This window comes from Botryllus schlosseri, chromosome 4 (genome assembly GCF_051294905.1).
Source record: "Botryllus schlosseri isolate E-star chromosome 4, Bs_hap1, whole genome shotgun sequence".
Taxonomy (NCBI): Eukaryota; Metazoa; Chordata; class Ascidiacea; order Stolidobranchia; family Styelidae; genus Botryllus; species Botryllus schlosseri.
The window spans coordinates 22,991,477-23,012,445 of record NC_137239.1 but is presented as its reverse complement, the minus strand read 5'-3'; the positions used below and the strand labels follow the sequence as shown (position 1 = coordinate 23,012,445).

At 41.6% G+C, this 20,969-nt stretch overlaps 3 protein-coding genes across 3 annotated transcripts; all 3 read right to left on the bottom strand.

The window, feature by feature from the left end:
• Window positions 1-4,818: 4,818 nt before the first annotated feature.
• On the bottom strand, window positions 4,819-6,196 carry LOC145438272 (large ribosomal subunit protein mL44-like). The gene has a single exon (XM_080315661.1). It carries the CDS (start codon window positions 5,984-5,986, stop codon window positions 4,868-4,870), a length of 1,119 nt encoding a protein of 372 aa, XP_080171787.1. The 5' UTR covers window positions 5,987-6,196; the 3' UTR covers window positions 4,819-4,867.
• Window position 6,197: 1 nt separating this feature from the next.
• Window positions 6,198-17,066, bottom strand: LOC145438279 (general transcription factor IIF subunit 2-like). Its single transcript, XM_080315673.1, has 5 exons — window positions 15,350-17,066; window positions 13,876-14,036; window positions 11,272-11,459; window positions 9,348-9,491; window positions 6,198-7,801 (listed from the first exon to the last, which is right to left on the bottom strand). The coding sequence occupies exons 1-5, from the start codon at window positions 15,580-15,582 to the stop codon at window positions 7,676-7,678; spliced, it is 852 nt and encodes a 283-aa protein (XP_080171799.1). The 5' UTR covers window positions 15,583-17,066; the 3' UTR covers window positions 6,198-7,675.
• LOC145438281 (non-structural maintenance of chromosomes element 1 homolog) lies at window positions 15,562-20,824 on the bottom strand. The gene is made up of 2 exons (XM_080315677.1): window positions 18,772-20,824; window positions 15,562-17,436 (listed from the first exon to the last, which is right to left on the bottom strand). Exons 1-2 carry the CDS (start codon window positions 19,195-19,197, stop codon window positions 17,086-17,088), a joined length of 777 nt encoding a protein of 258 aa, XP_080171803.1. The 5' UTR covers window positions 19,198-20,824; the 3' UTR covers window positions 15,562-17,085.
• Between the last annotated feature and the right edge of the window lie 145 nt (window positions 20,825-20,969).

Below are 20,969 nucleotides of genomic sequence, written 5' to 3'. Positions count from 1 at the left end.
TTTTAGTAATAGCAAGCCCCCCCCCTCCCCAGAAGTTGCATCGATTACCCAATGGTGGGCTCAAAATCATCATTTATTTGGGCGCGAAGGGGCAGAAAAGATGTGGATTCGGTCCCGGTTACATAACACACAGCCACACACTCCTGAACCGGATCGTGACCACCTCTGATCTATGCGCAAAGCTTTGCTAGTGTGACGTCATAACTCATTTTGAAATCCACTAGGGGCGCTAAAGAGTGTCCGGAATTTGGGTCACAGAAATATGGTAACCCTACACTAGGCCTACTTCAAAAATGAATCAGAATTCACAACTAACGCAATGATAAGATGCAATATTTTATGTATTCTACACAATACATTTGGGCAACGACCAGCACTAAACAATGAAATGGACAATAACAACGAAAATCAATGTCAGCGGGTTGGTAGATTTCATATTATGGTGAGATATCAACTATGAACTTGCACATATCAGATATATATATTTATCTTTGATGATATGTCTTCCAAACTTCTTTGACTTTCAGTGTTGTTTATACATACTCTTTTTGATGCTAACTCGGTCTTCCAACGGCATCATCCTATTGTTTTTGCTGTTTCAAAAAAACTTCACAACTTTTTCAATTTTTTCATCTGAAAGCATCTTCCATTTTTGTGGTGGTGGCAAAGAATAACTCCAGTGTCTTGTTCTTGCTGTTTCGCATCTCTCAACAACCTTCCACTTACTCCAAAAATTTCCGAGATTTTCATTCTTGACCAATTGTTAAGATTTGAATTTTTTGAGGTCTTCTTGAATTAGGGCTATTGTTTTTTCTTGTATTTTTGATACGATATTTCAAAATCAACTTCATTTTCATAATCGTCTTTTCCCGTCCCTACAAATTCTTGAATCTCATCAACATGTAAAACCTTGGCAAGCTTTGTTTCAACATTGAGATTCAATTCTTGTATTTTTCTTTTCCCGTATCTAATTTTTCGATTTCCATAAAGAGAATGCAGCTTTACTGGAGATTCACCAACAGCATGAAGACTCTGATATGTGCATTGTTAATATCTCACCATAACATGAAGACTACAATGCATGAGATATTGCATATTATCATTGCGATAGTTGTGAATTCTGATTAATTTTTGAAGTATTGTGTGTTCACCTCAAACTGTGTAGCAAATTTTCTCCATTATTTTAAAAATATCTCCCAAAATTATTTCCAGCATAATTTATGTCAGCAATTATCTGTTCTGAGTTATACTGACTACCTTGTGTATAGTACAATAGGTAGGCCTACTGTATATAGAATAAAAGTAAAATTAGTTGTTTTACAGAGTTTGTGTCGTGTTAAGAAAGGTGAGATTTTCAATTGAAACATGTTATTTGCAGGTTAGTTTCATGGCACTCTTATGATATGTAATGATTCTATAGCAAGGAATGTTATAGTTGATTCTGAAAGTCCTTATCAGGAGCTTTCCAATGACACCTTACACTTGATGACACCACCTCTTGGTCAAAAGAAATTTGCAATTAAAAATGACGTCACGCGTGAGCGATTTTCGAAGACATGCGCAGAATCAAAGGGTTAAAGGTCAGACTATGCAACCCCAGGAGTCAAAGTAGGGGGCAAAGTATCTAGTAGGATGTAAATGAACAATTGTGAAAGTGTCATCCTCAACAACCCTAATTTGATCGAATTATGGCAAATTTAAGTTACATGTTTATATTTCTGACAATTTTTCCGCCTGAGCGATCACAAAAATGGCAATTTTTGGACAGTCATACCTTCGGATTTAGTTGACCTTTTTTGTTGAAATTTGTATTTCTGAAATCAGAAAACAAAGCTCTGTAAGCATGCCAATTTTCATGATGTTTCGAGATAGTTGGGATATGGCCTGGACCAAGTGATATGATATTACCCCATTATCGTTAATAAGAACAGTGATTGTTGGTACATACAAATTCTAATTCATTTATTATGAGTAGTTTTAAGAGACCTTTGAAAGCACTTTCTTTGATAGTAAAGAAGTTGGAGTAGGAGTCGGGAGTATTTTCACAAACTCCGACCACGATTCCATTCACTATTTTTGCACGATTCCGACTCCAAGAAGTGCTAAAAAAATTTGAAACCACGACTGCATTGAGGAAAAACTTGGCGAAACTCTGACTCAACAGCCCTGCAAGAGATATGCATTTATAACGAAATCACAGACGAGGCGACAGTTTATCACGGAACTGAGATGATAGGTATAATTGGGCACAGAGGCGACAATTCGCTATAAAAATGATCAGAGAGGCCTCCGGTCACCAATATATTGTGCAGTCAGGCCACAGATTTCCAGAAAATTCATGTGCAGGGCACAGTTGCGTCCGAAAAACACACAAATGGCCTCCGTTTGTAGCGATATCGTACACCAGCTGGCCTAGGCCACAGAACTGAGGGACAACAGTTCGTCAAGAATTTGTGCTGTTAGACCGCAACTCTCCACGAAATTGAACAGAGATACCAGTTTATACCAGTGGTCGGGAACCTATGACTCGCGAGTCATATATGGCTCATTCGGGGATAAGTTACGGCTATTTGACAAATTTTTCATTTTGTAGTTAATTTATCAAGATTGCAGCAATTTTTTAGTATATTTTTGGGACATTCCTGGTAAATTTTCATAGCGCCCAGAATATATATTCTCGTGACAGCATAACTATGTGTTGGAGAGGTCAAGGCGACGAATGACATATCCAAAGTTAGGCAGGGGCTCGTGCTTCCCTTTTCCAAATCGTAAGTTGCTGTCGTGCCGCCGACCAATATCACTCGCGAATTCGATGCACCCGACATAGCACGTCTCGAAATCACGGATTAGACGCCGAACGACTTGCTGCAATCAAATATATAGCACCTTTACGTCTGCTGAATGTTTCATGTGACACTTCTACATAGCTTAGAAAGTATGTGGCAAGAAAAGGAAGGCGAATAAGATTCCAATTAGATTAGAGTTGCCATACGTCCGAAATTTCCCGGACATGTCCGGAATTTCATTGTTCAAACTAGCGTCCGGGAGGAATTTCTAAAATATGCCAAATGTCCGGAATTTTGAAGACTTGACGTAGGCTCATAATTTTTTCGAAAATCGGCATAAAAATAATTTTTTTGGGGAATATTTATGCTGATGCATGATATTTTTCTTCGCGCTGCGCGCGCTTTTCTATCACGTTGATAGATTTTAATACGGAGACTACCACCCTCGCAAAATCTGCAATAAAATATAAATAAAAACAATCTTCATTTACTGGAATAAGCCTATAATTATAATCACAATTATAGGAGAACGGTATATTCCTAGAGATCGTTAAGGCCGTTTAAATGCTTTATTCAAAGATAGTGGTTCCAAACGGGGGGTCGTTTGCCTTTGTTCTGGGGTTTGCGAATATGTTGAACGTAGTCAGCTTCCAAAATAGCCCTTGAGTAAGTCGGGGCAAAGGTGCTGACTTCTTTTAGTAATCAGCTCGTCAAATTTTGATCTTGACCACGGAACATTTTCAAATTTGAGATGGAGCGCGACCATAAAAGGTTGGAAACCAGTGGATGTGGGGTGTTTATAAAGCAATTACGCTCCCTGTATTTTCGAACTCATCATCCACCAGCTCTACCGCTAACTCTAATCATGTGGGCGGAGAGTAGTATCTATATAGTAAAATATGGAACGACCAATATTATTGACAGAATTCATTCAAATAATTTAACGACCAGATGTATATAGAAAGCAGATTCATATAGCAAGCACTCTCCCCAGAAGTTGCATCGATTACGCTTGTGTGTGGGCTCAAAATCATTGTTTAATTGGGCGGGTGAAAACATGTGCTTTCGGTCCCGGTTTCACAACACACAGCCACATACTCATGAACCGGATCGTGACCACCTCTGGTCTACGAGCAAAGCTTTGCTAGTGTGACGTCATAACTCATTTTGAAATCCACTAATGAGCGCTAAGAGTGTCCGGAATTTGGGTTGCTGAAATATGGTAACCCTAAATTAGATTGATAAATTGTGCTCGAGATTACTTACTACCCAAGAGATCGAGATATGCCACATTTTCTTCGCATGAACTTTTATGTTGTCTTCTGTTGCTATAAAATCAGTGTACAAAATGCATCATATTCGGGGTTGTGGACTGTGCGGAGTCGGTTGACTCCAGCTTCGAATTAGTATTTTTCACAGCAATCTAAGAAAATTTTCCATTCATTGCATATTGCCACAAAGTGAATCAACGTAATCCAAAGGAATTTTGAAATATTTAGGCTCGTTTAAACAGGGTTACCATATGTCCTCTTTTTCTACTTTTATGAAAGTGTTCTCGGAAGACGTCAAATGTCTTCTTTTTTTGAAAATTCGGGGAAATGTACGTGAAAATCGAACCGAGGTCTAGGAAATAAGTACCAAGTAATGGTCTAGCGGGTCACTCCAGTTTAAAGATATATTCGGCTAGCGAAAACCCGCCTTCGTCAATAACTCAATTGCTGTAACCACAACGGCATTTTAGTAACACTTGGTTGAAGAGTGAGGCAGTTGCAGAGTATTTCAGCAAGTTCACACCGCCTCAAGAAAATTTAACGAAAAACTGACTCCACTGCCCTATTCTTATATACGTGTTCTAGGCTAACGTGACCAGTATTTTCGATCGAACCGCTCCGCTGTAAGTCGTTTTCAATACCTCCCCTCTTCTCTTTTTATTGCAATGTTGCGATGTCTTCAAATGATGAAATATTAATAATACTAAACTGACCTTCACTTATATCTTCCAAGTGTGGGCTGTGGAAAACGTCTTACGGTATCGCATAGCAAAATAGCACGGAAGATTTATTTTATATCAAATGCCTCGATTACTGAGGCAATGAGGCAGACACGGATTCTAGACCTCGCGAGCCGACAGGCTCAGAGACCGGTAACCTCTCGATCTTCTCCACAAAACCGGGATCGTCACACAAGTCCAACGCGGGAACGTACCGCGCTACGTCCACGCGATACAGACGCTTCAACGCCACTTTCGCGGCGTCAGCCTCCGCCTTTATCACAGACTCCCCGGCCGATTCCGCCAGCATTTCCCCGTCACGGTACAGCCCCACGAAAAACACGGGTTGAACCGAGTTTACACCGGCCCGTTTGGTCAGCCTGACTTCGGGCGCCGGCAAGCCTCTCGAACGCAGTTCGCCGACCAGTTCTTTCATGGGGTCTGCGGGTCGCCATATATCATGAACGATGTCCTTATTCATCAAATCAGTTACCAAGAAGTCATTTAAAAACTTCGCGGCTTCCAGTCGGCCACCGGGGCCGTTTAGTACGGCGGCCACGCTGGCTAAAAAGCACCGTCGCAGCATTCTCGAATCTACATCAGCTTCCGCTGATTGTATCAAATCCCCATAACCTAAATTACTAGCGACGTACGACAGCAATTCCTCTGATAACAAATAATCTACTACACTGTCGCAGCACTTTCGGCCTGCGTACGGAAAAGCTTCGGCCACGTACAGCCGCAAAAAGCGCGCGGAAAATATCAGCCCCGTTTCGACCAGCTGATCGTTGTTCTCGCCCGACCCGGTCTCGACCATTCTCTCGTCGTTCTCGCGCGAACAGTTTGGAACTGGTTCCGTAAACGCAAGCTTGATGACATCTGCGTGAACTTGAATTTTTAAACGGTGCGCAAACGCACTCAGCTCTGCGTTATAATCCCAGTTTAGCTGAGCCGCGCGCGGCGTCGGTTCCGGCTCGCCTTCGATTTCGGCCTTGCGTTTCATCAGGTAGAGCCAATGTACCTTCCACATAGGCACCGACTCTTTACCTACAAGGTGTGAGAATCTCCAAGGATTGCCTACGTGTTCTGAGCGTTGATTAGCGCGTAACGCGCAGTCCGTGTGTAAACAATTTACCTGCGGGTGCAAAACTTTGGTCGCCGCGCATTCCAACAACGCCGCGGACTTTGCGATTCCGCGTAGACGCATCATTTTTTGGCGGGCGCGCGGTCTGCGCCGAACCCCGAACAGCAGACTTGCGGGATGTGGGAATATTTTTCGCAGCACGCGCGCAAGCGCTCGATAGCCTGCACGCACTTGGACTCTTGAAAGTGATTCTTGTCGAGGCAGGCCTGTATCTCGCAAGCGAACTTCTGGCACACGTCTCTCTTAGGCATAGGAGTTTTATACTACGAGGAGCATGCTAAAACGAGAAATGAAAACGGTTAAATATGTAAGCAGATGGAATTAGCAGGCGTGCGTTCGCAAGAAAAATACCTAAAAGAAAGCACTGGAAACATGTCATCGGTTCAGGTCGCACATACCAACAAGAATTACAAGAAGTATTTACCACAATTATGGGCAGTGGTTAGGAAACGGCTAGGCAAACCTGTACCGAGGTTCAGTCATTGCTAGTCAACGATGGTCAGCAATATTGGCAACAGTGGGTCGTCATATCATCAACTTAGCCCTACCAAGTCTTCGGACATCGCAGAAGTTGACAAGAGACATTGTGACAACCACTGGTTAGTGGTTATGGCTGGGCAAAACGCCTCGAGCTCTGGATTCAGAGTCCAGTATCCATTGTTGTGATCCGAGTTGAGCACGGAGAGTCAATTTTTTTCCGAGTAACAAAAATATACGCTTACACGGCGAGAGTAGTATTTCAAAATCAAAACAGTTTCAAAACTTTATTTACGCCGTTGCAGCCTCAGTTGGCCGTAGTTCAGCTTCGAAAAATGGTCGGTCGACATACGAGCATGCGACACAATAGATAACTGCAGTTGAGCATGGGATACTTAAGCATGCGTCACTTCACCATGTGACTTTATAAACCAAAAACTAACCCTAACCCGAAACATAACCCTGAAAGTAACCCCTATATATATATATTAACCCGTAATTTAACCCACATGCTCATATGTCGCATGAAATAATGTCTCATGCTCATATGTCCCCACGGACCTCGAAAAACATATTGAACAAGGCTACGAATATTCATGCGGACTATTTGCACGATAGGCATTAGTTTCCTTGTGATAGCAAAAAGTTGAAAATTTTTTTGATAGTCACTGTTACTGTTGCGACACCATAATCAGCAGTGCTCGAATACTCAACTCGAAGCTTACCGCTAGACTAGGACTCGAATCAGTCAAGTACTCGATTTTGCCCACAGCCCTACCACAGGACGGCAGAGTGGGTTTTACACAACGCGAGATGCCTGCTCGCCTTAAAGCACAAACAACAACGCCCGTGACCGTGCAGAATCTCCGAAACGCGCGAATACAATGAATATACAAACAGCACCCGTTACGTTAGAGTTGGAGAACAGCCGGCCATTTTTCGTCAAGCACTATAAAACGAGGGTGAGCATTTTCATCGGTCGGAAAAACCAAGTAATCTAGCTCTCGTGTCTGAAGTCAAAACTACTCTCCTGACAAATAAGTCCAACAAACTCCGCATTGCTCGCTGCAACGTTCCAAATTTCAAAACTTCAAACTAGATCGTTCAGTACTTTTGGATTCAGATACACATCCACATTGGATATTTCCAGTCGACGGGCAACGTTCCAAAACTCAATAATATCTCGTTCCACAGTCTCCAAGGCGCGTCTAGCCCGCACGCGGCAGCTATCGGCAGCTTTGGTTTCAATTTTCGAGCGCTCGGCGATAAATACTGACGTCAGCCTTCAGCGCTGGTGCCCTCCCCGTCATGGTGCCGATACTCGGGTTTCAGTTCCCACATGTTTTTGTGCGGGTTCTTTATGTTGTAGGTTCCGATTTCGCGCAAAAGTTCCTTCAGGTACGACTGTAAAAATACGCAAGTGGGTCAGCAAAACGCCGTGTACGCAACGCACATTTCGGTTTTCGACTTGGTGACTTGTGGTAATATGCTTGTTAACTCGAATACTATAAATAGATACTGTTATATCCCTGTCCAACGTCATTTCGTGTAATGTATGAGTTGATTTCCGCATGTTACGTCACACTTCGCCAAATTGCTTTTGATTTGGATCTCTGTTTATATATGATTCTTATCGTGTTGCTCACTCCCGATATGCGGCACACGTAATGTCTTCGAATAAACGAGTTACATTGCAATGAATAAAGTCTTGAAAGCACAGTTTCAATTCTCGAGCGCAACCACCAAACTAGGCCAGTGGTTCTCAAACTGGGGGGCATGAAGCCGCAGTTGACTTGAAAAATTTTCGTGCTCGGCGCAATTCACCCTCATTTCATTGTTATTACTTTGCATATTGTCGGAATTTCAGAATTCGCTCATCGACAGCAATAACTTTCAATGGCATCAAACTATCCGTTGGATTTGATATTTTTTGATATCACGATTAGGGGGGCGCGAAATTTTTCACTGTCATAAAGGGCAGCGTGATGAAAAAAAGAGAACCACTGCATGCAAGTAGTCTCCTGAAAAGCCCATTAAAAGCAGCTTAATATATTTTACAAGATATGAAGATGATTTACAAGACTTCAATATATAACTGCATAATAGATTCATACCTTGAATAAACCCGAATATTATCGATCCGACATTCTCATTAGGGGCAAACCAGGCGACTAGAACAGTGGTTCCCAACCTTTTTCGACTCATCGCCCCCGTATCAAGCTCGACAGAAATTTTCGCCCCCAAATTTACAGATTCGAAAGAGGACATAAACGGGAAATTTATTCACCCAACTTTGATTGACTAAAAACGGGTCATTTTTCAGAACAGGTGTTCGGAAAACTAGTTTCAGCGTCCACTTTTTGTTGAGCTAACCTTTTTTTCGCGTCATATGCAGAATAAGCCGTCTTCACATGCATATTTTGGCCGTACTAATTCAATATATCTCCCTGGTCGTTCTAACATTTTCGCCCCCTTTGGCCCATTTGCATTATTATATATCAAACATTAGTTAATTGGACTGATAAATGGGCATTGCTTACATGAAAATATTTGACATAAATTTTAAGACGTTGAAAAGGGGGGGGGGTCCGAGTTCCTCAAACGTGCTAGGTACGCCACTCTGCTGACCTCACATAGACTTGTCTCCGCAACCACAAGAATAACGACTGTGGCCGTTAGAATCTACGAAAAGGTTGCAACAATATCGATGAATAACATGCGAAATAGTGCGAAATTGAAAGTTATCAAAGAGCCATTTATGGCTCGTGAGCCATAGGTTCCCGACTCCTGGTGTGTAACCACATAAAAAAGCATAAAAAGTGATCGCAAATCCCGAATGACTCTAGAGTCGAGTGTTGGACACTCAAATTATGAGAGAACAACATATGTATGTGAGTGATATGTAATGCAATGAGCAAGGCAAACATGAGAACATTTCGTCTGCACTCACTATGGGCTGCCTGGTGACCTTCCCGAGATCCTGTATAGTGTAATACTGATGCCGTTCGAAGGCTTTGAAAAGCATTTCCATCACTTCGTCCTTCTCGCCCCTCGACCTTTTACCGACGTCTTTCATCTTCTTTTCGTTCATCACCTGCAACAAGTGAATACACGATCTGCTGATGAATGATCTATCTTGACCCGATACACAGGGGATAGAGATATATCTTCAGTCGAAAATAATCTGTTCAACAGCAGCAAGTAGCATCCAGCGTAGGATATTAGATAACACGGGTAAACTAACGATCCCACAATCATTGAACTTATCAACAAGTGAGGGAAACAGAAATACTAAATGAGAGTTCCCAAAATCCCAGGTCATAAGAAATGAAGCGTCCAATAGTTAACCCTTTGCGACCGGCGGACCAGTATACTGGACCGCGATTGTTTAACACGGAGGAGTCGTTATTTATTCTAAGATAGCTCGACCTGCATTACTTTCTAAACTGTAACAATCGATTTATATGGATAGTTATTATGAATACGGATACATAAGACTATGTACAACCTATTATATCAATGCATATCCTGCTTCAAATGCAGATTGAACACGCAAAAACGTTTCCCGCAAAATTGAATTTGTAATGATGTTCGCGTGAATGAACGCCTGGAATATAAACCATTGTATCTTCCGTTCTAGACGTCATATAACCAATTACAGTTATGTTCTATGACTTGTTGTTGGTCATACTATTCAATGAAAGTCCTTATATCGAAGATTAGCACGTAGAGATGTTTCAAATCGACGTGAAAGAAGGCAATACCTTCTTACGTGAAAATCATGGCTGCGTAAGCTCATCCGACTCGTTGCGGCTTCAAACAGATGTACAATTGCTTCAGGCAATTGCAAATTGTACATATGGTTGGCCATTATAAGCGTGAGAGTTAGGCTATTTTGGTACCAGAGCCTGTATTAACAACATCATATAGAGGCAATTATATATCGGTTTAGATGGTACACGAAGTTACTGTTGGCTTCTATGACTACTGTTGATCATACATGGAACATTAGCCGTGTAGAATACAGTTCAAATTGATGTGAAATAAAGCAATAATGTATCACATGAAATGACTTCTCGAGCGTATATGGGCACTGGGCAGTGTCGAATAAGCCAATATGTGTATACTTACGAATCCGTTATGCAGTTGCAAGTTACATATAACAAGCCACTGGGGTTGATACCACTTCAATAGCATGGAGATATATAAAATAGTTACTATGTTATGTAGAATTGGAGGTGAATTGCCTTCCGCGAGATTACGCGATTACGTAATCGATTACTCATCATCGGCGGCGGCCGCATGATTCGTGCTTTTCATGTCTAACTTTCCAAGATCGTAGCGCTGGGCTATGAAGCGCTATAGTAGCGTGTAATGAAGCGCTATAGTAGCGTGTAATGTCTCGTTGGAGCGTAGAGATTCATGCGAAACGCAATCAAGTGGTCATATACCAAGAGAGGGCCTAAGTATGACGTCAGGAGATATAGAAGAACAAAATTGTACTTTATTTTCAAGAAATCGAGAACATTTTCTCGCACACCGCTATTCCCTCTGGCGTCTGAGCCGTAAGAGTATCTCAGACCGCTAGGCGGCTACTTCAGGTTTACGGCAATATATTGGGCGTCGATTTAAGCCATATGGATGACATTTTATCGTCTTTTTTGTGGATGCAGTAAAATTTTGGTCAGTAGGCCGGCCGATTAGAAAGGGTTAATAGTAGTGTCCAGTTTGTGTAATATAAACTCTCTTTGGCCTTTGCGAGTAACAGTTTGAGAGGCTCTGCTTTAGTCGGTACGATCCCACTGATACCAATCTTACTAACATTTTACTTTGCCAAAGATACATGGCCATAACGAATTTCAAACGCAAGTTACCTCTTCTCGAATCCGAGCGACGGGCTTGTAGTTGCTCCTGACGGCCCGATCAAGTTGCTGAACAGTGCGCGAAGGCTTGGTGGCCGACAGGATCTGGGACATTTTGAGTTGCATGTATTTCTGCCCGCCTTGCGGCATGCAGTCGGCTTTCTGCACCACACGCCCTTCGATAGAACGCTTTTCGAGTCCTGTAAAGAGAGTCGGCGTTAGTTCAAGGAGAGTACCATTTAGAGTCAAGGGAAAACACAGTAGCTGGAGTTGAGCAGGGTTGTAACGAAGTCACGAGTCACAAGTCAATCTCACTTTCATAGTTCTGACTCGAGTCAAGTCTATTCATTTTTAGTTCACCAACGAGTCAAGTCCCGAGTCCAAGTCAGCTCGCAGAGAGTCAAGTCCGAGTCATGGTATTTTGACTCGAGTCCGAGTCCAAGTCATTGCGTTGACTGCTCAGTTTCGAGTTAAAGTCTTGTTGAAACCCCCTTATATAATCCCGCTTGATGATATCGAATGATTCGCATTCAAAATACACTAATTCTCCTCAGTTTTAAATGATTCTGGTCGCATTTTCAAGTACTAGTACCAACAGGCGAAATACCAACAGTGTGGATACTTTACTATTCTTCGAAATTACACTGAAATGATAGAATTGCCAGTCTGAGACTAGGGTCATATGACTTGTTCCGATTCATGTGCAATGACGAGTCCAATTCAAGTCAATACACAGATTGACTCGAGTCGAGTCATGACATTTCCGTATTTTGATAAAATGACTCGAGTCAAGTCGAGTCATCAGAAAATCGTGACTCGGATCATTACAACCCTGGAGTTGAGGTTGGTCAAAATTAGAGCCCGACCGATATTGGATTTCTGAGCCGATACCGATAACACCGATATCCAGTACCTCCACCGATAACCTCGATATATTCAGCCGATATTCAAAATGTATGGAATCTAGCTCAAGGCCCATATTTAACGCCTCAGAGCATTTATTTCAACAACTTTACAGCCATTGATATGCTTGAACATGAAATAAATGATCTAGGGGCTATAAAAATATATCAAAAGCACCAATCCAGCAGTTGCAGATTACAGTTCACGAAGCACAATTTCTCGGCGCTTTCTCCAAGGAGTGAACTTCTGTGGTCTTTCATAAATGATGTATATAGTACTAAACACAGTGAGCAGTCTTTCACTTGGTACCTAGTGGCACAGCAAGGATTGGAAATCTTTCTTCATTTCGGTTCCACCGCTCCCTTGCAGGGGATCTTTCCTTCAATGGTTTCACCAAATATTGATATTCTTCTGGCAGAGCACCTGGAGCCTTCAGCACATCATCAACAAATAGCTGAAGAGAAAGTTGAAAACAACTCAAATTGTCCATGTCTGCAACTGCTCCACCCATCCCCCTTGGGCCTTGACCATGACCAGCATTTCAACAATCAATTGATCAATATTTTACGCTCTTTTGTCAGAATTGGCCAATGTCATCATGGAAACAAAAATGTTCGGATCTGTTATTGGCTTTACTCCACCTTTGCTTGATTTTCTTGCCCTCTATGCTCGCATATTTCCTATCATGGTGGCCCCGCAGGTCTCAGCCCTCAGTCAGAGTGTCAGACGACTTCATACATTACTGGTATAATTAGCTCTGTTGGTACCGAACCAATAGCACTATCTTCAGAGAAACGTTTCGACGCGACGCTTTTCTCTATCATCACGAGGGCCAGTCCAGCATGATTGAAGTTCTCATTTCTCTTACTGATTGAAATCTTCTGCAGACAACTATCCATCCAGGATCCAGCTGCTCTCTGTCTTTGGTGATCGATTGATTACTGCAGGGGGATTCCCACGAAGTCAGCGGGGCATAACGGTGATTAGTTATCTACAATATTTTTCAGATAGGAACGCCTACTGCCCTCTATGCAGCATGCACTATATACAGCTTGGCCATTTATTTTTATAATTTACCACCCTCACGTCTTCTATCGACTTCTCTGACTCCCTGCCACCATGTTGTGACGTCACGAAAAAGGCCGATATTTTTTTACCTTCAATGGCCGATACCGATATTTCTCTCCAAGCGTGATATCGACTCGATATTATCGGCGAGCCGATAATCGGTCGGGCTCTAGTCAAAATGCCCCAACTCTGACTCTCCAACTACTGTAAAATCTAACCGGCCGTTGCAGTTACACAAGTGAAATTTTTCACATGGGCATACTTTCACGAAGCTAATAACTACGAATGTATTTAATTAAAAGTTTGAGATCTTCGAAGAAAATATTAGGAGTTGATGAGTTTAAAGTTAAAGGGTTGGAATATAGAGAAATAATGAACCGACCAGTGAACCAACAGCCCTGGCTAGTACTTCTACTCAAGTCAGAGCAGGAGTAACATCGAATTTGAAAGTTTCTTATTAATCAATTAACAGAAGGGACACATTTCCAAAACAAGCCGAAATTTTTCAATTGGAAGTGGAAAATGAAGGTAATCGAGGTCCATGTCCCAACCCCGCAACCACGGCAATCGCCATCTGTATGCCCAGCCAGGTAGGCCTATTGACCAACCTAATCATCTTTGCTGAAAACATCACGAAACACTCACCGCCTGGTCCGAGCGACTGCGAGAAAACGGCGAGGGTCTGATGGCCCATTCCTTGCATCGAAAACTTGTGATCGACAGGGATCGCCGGGTCGGTGTCGTTGGGGCCCTCTCTCGCGAGCGATTCGTCCAGCCGGAACGTGACTTGAGACTTTCCAAATTTCCTGACGTGAAAAAAACACTAGTGGTATCTCGACCAGGGCTGGGCACAATGATTCGAGTCGAGTGGTAAAAAAAAAATTTCGAATAATGAAATTAGACGTTCGATTTCACTAAGAGTTAATTTATGAACGAAAATTAGTTTCGATAGTATTTTCTATTGTGGTGGACTTCAAAAACTGATTTGTCATATCGCAGCACAGAAAACATGTTACAAAGCTACAAATTACCTTTGTGGCGTCCAACGGACATTATATTCTTTGATAGCATAAAAGGTACATATTTGAACTTTCCATTACTTTCATACTGATATGACAACATAATAAGATAGCAACCACGTTGATAGCAACCAAGATCTTAATATTTTCTATATCGTCTGCTATGGGTTCAAAGAATTATTCAACATAATAAGAGATACTCGAATACTCGACTTGAAGCCAAGAACTTGATTCTAGTTTCGACGTGCACGATCATTTTACACTTTTAGTGATTATTAACCAGGGCTGCCATGCCATCCTTATGAGACTTGCCCTTATTTTCAAGGCCGATGTCTTATAGAACGACATTATTTTTTATTCACAAGATTTGTCACTGAACGATAGTGACCATATTTTAGTAATCAGTTTCATCATCGCCCAGTTATCAATCGCAACCGGCCTATATCGCCCCCACAAAACCAGCGGTCATTGGTAACGAAGTTATGTACAGTACTTGTAATAATTATTCAAGTAGAGTTTCTATGAATAACTTCTGAATTGTATGTAAAAACTAGTTTTTGGATGCAATCCAATCTGTCAAGAGAGAATGAATAAATCAGTGGTTCTCAACCTTTTTCTTACCAAGTACCACCTCGAGGTTCTATAAGTGTGCTGCAAACCAAAAATTAACGAAAAACTCAACTCAACCCCAAATGTATACAGGATTATTAACATGGGTGGATTAGCAGATAAGATAGCCCGTAAATTTCAAAGCGTATGTGACGCACGAGATAATTCCCTCCTGGTTATTCACAACACACTCTAATAAGGCAATATTTAGTGCGATGGTTGCAATCGTTTCTTCTCCATAAGTCGAGTCGAATGACGCCTAAAGCATTCGATGAAGACATTTTTTATAGTAGATCTGTGAAGACTGCAATTTTACTTGAAATGAAATGCATTTACTGCATACCACCTGAAATGTCTTCACGTACCAGAGGTTGAGAACCACTGGAATAAACAGTTGTATCTAAGCCTACAGAGGCTGTATAGTTTTATATATCTCGCTGTGAAGACTTAATCAAGCGAGCTGAGATTTCGTTGGAGACTATTCGACTCACGATTGTATCTTCATTTTCCCCACCGGCCCGCCCTTTCCTTCCAACCATTTCGCGGCGACGTACTTGGGCACTTTCACGAGCCACAGCGAGTGTTTCGCGCCGGAACAATCCAATTCGGGAATGCCGTCATCTTTATTTGTCATAGCAGATAGCGCGGAAACACTGAGAAGTTTAGAAATCGGCCGAATCGGGAGATATTTAAGTTTACTATGTCTGAAACCGAGATCGGACATAAAAGCTTTGCAAACATGTAAAAAAACGAGTACAGTCGCATTCCGCGACTAGACAGTTATAAAAATAATGATATCAGTGAGGAAGGATATAACAAACAATATATCGTACAAAAATGAACATTGTTACCTTCAAGCCAGATTCTCTCAGAATCTGATGAAGCAGAGGCACATGCACGGAAGTGGTCAAAGCAGTCATTGTTTTTACTCAAGTAGAAGTGACAGCGTAAATTTTTACCCATTTACAAGTAGATAGAAGTAAGGAAGATTTGAAAATTACTCAAGTAGGTTCAAAGAGTAGATTCGGTCGAGACGACGCATACTTCTAGTTTACAATCCAAAGTGGCCTCTTTCGAAATTGCTGGATGCATCTTTGCAACTAATGCCACTACGAATTGGGGCAAGATCCAAAAATACATTCAGAGATTCAGTTACAACGGTAAACGAGATATTTCACTCAGAACGTGACAGAAACATCCACAAATAATCTTCCTACTTTGCACAACCGAAAGTATCCTAAGTGAAGGTAGTCAAAATAGACAACCGCCCGAGAAAGTAGTGTGAATCGTTCTCATCAGGTATCAATCGAATGGTCCGAGAATCATTCCAAAATCACGCGGAAACATTCAAGAAGGGCTTTTATCACAACAGGCATCACACCAAAATTCTAGCTACTCCTTAGAGCAGTGATTTCCAACTAGTGGGGATCAAGAATTTCTGAATGGTACTTCAACAAGAGGGCTGCTTTTGGTTGGTATGGAATGCCAGCAATCTTATAATTGACATGATAGCAATTTTATAGGTATAAATCAAAAACCAAGTCTAGACTTGATCATGATCTGACCATGTCTATTATGCAAACTCAACTTTTGAATTTATAGTAAATTGCATGTGAATACACTTTTCCTTTTCTTATTAATTTGTTTTTCAATTGTTTGATCATATCTGCGGTTGCACAATAGAACTTGCATTAAAAGTGGGCTGCGAACTAAAAAAGGCTGGGAGCAGTGCTCTCCAATCGATGAGCACGGTGCATGAAAATCTGTATGGGGTGCACCAGTGCGAAAGGGTGCATGAGCAACAATACACTTTAAATATTTAAAAATTAACATCCAGGGGGGAAGCTTGTGATTTTGTCGACCTAATTTCAGTAATCAGCCTCTGTAACGAACCAATATTCGGCAGCCAAGTGAAGGTGACGACCTTTTTTAGTAGGTACCCATATTCTAAGCAGTATGAACACCGACATCTAACAATTTAACATGCATATGAAACTGAAACTGATGACCTTTTTCATGTAGCTTGACCTGATAGGGGTGCACGAGTCGGAGCTACAACTTTGTAGGGTGCACCACTCCAAAAAAGGTTGAAGAGCACTGCCTTAGAACACATGCTCGATTGTGTATTCGTTGATTAACTGATGTAACAGATCAGTCTCGTGAATATCGCTGAAGGATATTGCAACACAGCACAAATTCTCATTGCAGATCAAAATATCGTTTCCAATCAACGTCGCCTCTTCCGCGTTTTCGACAATTTCAAGATGTCTTCAGACCCGTTGCTGCTCCAGGCGCTATCCGACAACGGCATGGGAGCGTGGCACGAAGGACATTTCCTGTCCTCGTCGGACATGCCGCGGAAATAAGTCACAGAGCAGTATCCGTGAATGCGCACGCCGCAGCCGACACAACGCAGCCCGCGGAACACCATCTCCTTGCAAATGCCGCAGTGGCGCAGAGAGTCTTGGTGCTGGTCCTTGAGATAGGGTTCGAGCTCCAGCACGGATCGCGGACTCAGAAAGAGGACACCTTCCCTTTCTCCTAACCATCGATGGGAGATAAGCTTTGAAATCAAACACTGAAACGAGGATATGTATTAGCGCTCAAGAATATCATCTCATAGGCCTATTTGAATTAGTGGGGCCTACACACCAGCGCTGATATCCTCCTGCAATATCCTATAGAGCTGGGTAAAATCGACTAGCTGAGTCATTCAATTCTGAATCTGGTATTAAGCTTCGGGTGGAGCATCCGTCACTTACTACATTGTCATAGCAGTACAGCACGTTTAGAAAGTTCAAATATGCAGTCTAGGCCTTCCGTAAACACATAACCGCAAAGAAAATTAGCCAAGTTACATGCCGCAATATGGATAATAGTTTGGATTTTTTCGGGTAGGGTAGCCTACATAGACATATGAGCATGCAACTCATTGAATGTGACATTTCAGCATGTGGGTTAAATTTCGAGATAGGGTTAGAATTAGGGTTGAGGTTAGGATATATATAAGGGTCAACTTCTGGTTTAGGGTTAGTTTTGAGGTTGTAAAGTCAAATGCTGAAGTGACGCACGGTTAATTGTCATTTTTCATTGTGTCGCGTGTCCAAATGTAGTCGAGCAATTTTTCAGGCTGGTCGCTACTTCCCAAAAACTCAGTCTTGACCGTCTGAGTCTCGAGTCATATGACTTGGTTCGAGTCATGCGCAATGCCATGACTCGAGTCACGATTTTCTGATGACTCGAGTCATTTTCTCAAAATACAGAAATGACTCGACTCGAGTCAATTTGTGTATTGACTTGACACGACTTGGACTTGCGTCATTGCATTGCGCATGACTCGAACCAAGTCATATGACTCGAGACTCAGACGGTCAGGACCGACATTTCATTGTAATTTCAAACAATAGCAAAGTAACCACACTATTGGGATTTCGTCTATTGCTACAGGTACTGTACTTGAAATGCGACCACAAAATGCTAAAAGTTAGGAAAATTAGTATATTATAAATGCGAACCATTTAATATTACAGAGTTATAAAAAGTGGGTTTACCAAGACTTCAACTAGAAACTGAGCAGTCATTACAATGACTTGGACTCGGGTCATAATACCATGACTCGACCCTCTGCTCGCTGACTTGGACTCGGAATTGACTCGGTAGTGAATTGAAAATGACTCGACTTGACTCGAGTCAAAACTATAAAAGTGAGATTGACTTGTGACTCGGAGCCTTGTGACTTGGTTACAACCCTGGGTAGCATAAATGGAACAGATTTGAACTTTCCAACTCATCACATTGTTATGACTTCATGACGAGTACTTCTCGAATACTAGTAGGGCCTGCTCATCCAGAATCGAATAACTTTAGCCTAGCCCTATTGACCACCTTTGTCCACACGCAACGCCTAAAGTACCTGCACGTCAGACTTTGTAATATTTTTCTGCGGCAATTCCTCTGTGATGTTCAAGGCGTCGACAGACGACATCGTCCCCTCGTCGGACGTGACGATGCAGTCCACGATCCTCCTGAAAATGTCTATTTCGAACTTCAAAAAATATCCGCCGACAGTGAGCCGGTTGATGTCATGGTCCGTGATGCTGATCAACGCATACACATCGGTACCATCGTCTTCATTCACGCCCTTCCGGATTTCCAAGTGAAACGGTTGGATTCGTTTGTTAATTACTGCTACGAACGAATTAATGGTACGTTCGGATCGGTCGTAACCGGATATTTCGCTTGAGTCTTCCAGCACAGTGCGGCATTCCTTGTCGTCAACCACACCTCGTTGCATCAAAGATTGCAAGAAGTAACGGTGGGCATCAGTGTACTCTTGCATGGCTGTAACCGCACTAGCAGTATATATATTTAAGATGACAGTACAGAATATAGCCTATTATTAATTAGCACAGTAACAGTACATTTTCGAGACAGCGATACATAATACAGAAAATCAGACACTGGGCCAGTGAGCAATAATTTGTGGTATGGCAGTTCACTCGTGAAATTTCTGTGCGGTTTGTGATTTAGAATTTGGCTGTAAGGATGGACACGGGAAGTCAAATTTTGAAATGGATCCCCTACTGACTCAAGCAACCATTTGTAGCGCAAGTGCAGGCTAAGTGACTGATATAATTTGCAATAAGCATTCCTCACAGATATGACTTTTGCGAGCAGTCACTATCTTGAATTCAAAATTACGTTCACACCGTTTTAGTTACGATAGGACAGCAAACTATTCAGTGTCCTGTACCATAGCTTCAACTTCACAATTGCAAAATATATTTCACTGTCAACTAGCAAAGCGAAGAAATAAATCAGCAGATTTTATCCGAGCAATTATACAGTAAAACATAATCGTGAAGATAATTTAAAATACAGTCAAAGAAGCAGATGGTTGCATCAATAATAACATGATGACATCACCGAGAAACTTGAAATTACCTCAAGCAAAGACACAGTGGGGCACATACAGTCAACAGGTACAATTAAAACCACATGCAATATCGATGGTAGTAAACACCAATACCAACATAAGCTTACAATGGAGTTTCCATTGTAAAATAGTCATTTCCTAGATGATATGCATTGCTCATTTTGTGCTTGACAAAACTACAATCAAAAATCAAGTCTATGATATATCAGTCTACTCAGGTAAGTGTGGGCAATGTATGGCAGAATATACACCCACCATCAAAAAAGGTGATATTATTTTGCCTTAGCTGCTGTACTTTTAGCCGCAATTCCCACAAATAATTGAATTCATGCGCATACAATCCAAGAATAAGTAAGAAAATGAGCTGTTATTGCGGGGATCACAGGTCACAAGTCACATCTACCGAAGTAACAATAAATATTGCAGAGAGCTGGGCTAAAATTCGGCTTGAATATCTGGTCTCCACATATTCTGGTACAAATTGTAATAGGATAAATATCCGACTGAAGTAAGTTTTTATAAGATATTATATATAGATATATTTAAATATGGAAAAGTGCGTAGACAAACATACTACAACAACAACATAATATATTAATGAAATATTTCAAGATTGTGTGGACACGTTTGTCGACATATATCTGGATCATTCTGTGTTATCGAGTCGAGATTTTATGACGGGATGGTAGTAAGGCATCTCCAGTTATCAACTTCAGAATGCAGCAGTCGGTTTGGTTATAGATTCCGCAAATGTTGATATCCAAATAAGTTAATAATAGACATTAGACAATTAGGCATTGATTACGTTATAGTCGCTCACACCAAGTCAACTTGTGATGAGTCACCAGGACTAATACCAACAGACAGCTGATATAATATCTTGGCACAGTTAACTGCTAAAACCAATGTTGGGATGACTCGGTCTTTCGAGTCAATATATGCAACTCATGGAGTATTCTCCACTGCACTACACTCCGAACTTCTCAGCTGCATTGAGAATGGATCACATCCATACCGATCCTATTTTACACGTTTTCAAAATGATTAATTCCATCAGCGGTGGTATCACAGACATATAGGCCTACAGCTGTGGTGTGTGTGTTTGCTTGTTTCCAGACATTGTTTGTTCATTTGTTTCATCAGAGATTCAACTCAAAATTACAAAATGAATAGGC

Bases quoted from the DNA above. Each gene is read 5' to 3' on its own strand.
- LOC145438281 (XM_080315677.1), bottom strand. From the start codon at position 19,197: ATGCAAGAGTACACTGATGCCCACCGTTACTTCTTGCAATCTTTGATG. The intron at 17,437-18,771 runs GTACTTTAGGCG...TCCTCGTTTCAG, and splicing joins TTACAAAGTCTGACGTGCAG to TGTTTGATTTCAAAGCTTAT.
- LOC145438272 (XM_080315661.1), bottom strand. From the start codon at position 5,986: ATGATGCGTCTACGCGGAATCGCAAAGTCCGCGGCGTTGTTGGAATGC.
- LOC145438279 (XM_080315673.1), bottom strand. From the start codon at position 15,582: ATGTCCGATCTCGGTTTCAGACATAGTAAACTTAAATATCTCCCGATT. The intron at 11,460-13,875 runs GTGAGTGTTTCG...CTCTCTTTACAG, and splicing joins GCAGTCGCTCGGACCAGGCG to GACTCGAAAAGCGTTCTATC. The intron at 9,492-11,271 runs GTAACTTGCGTT...CACTTGTTGCAG, and splicing joins TCGCTCGGATTCGAGAAGAG to GTGATGAACGAAAAGAAGAT.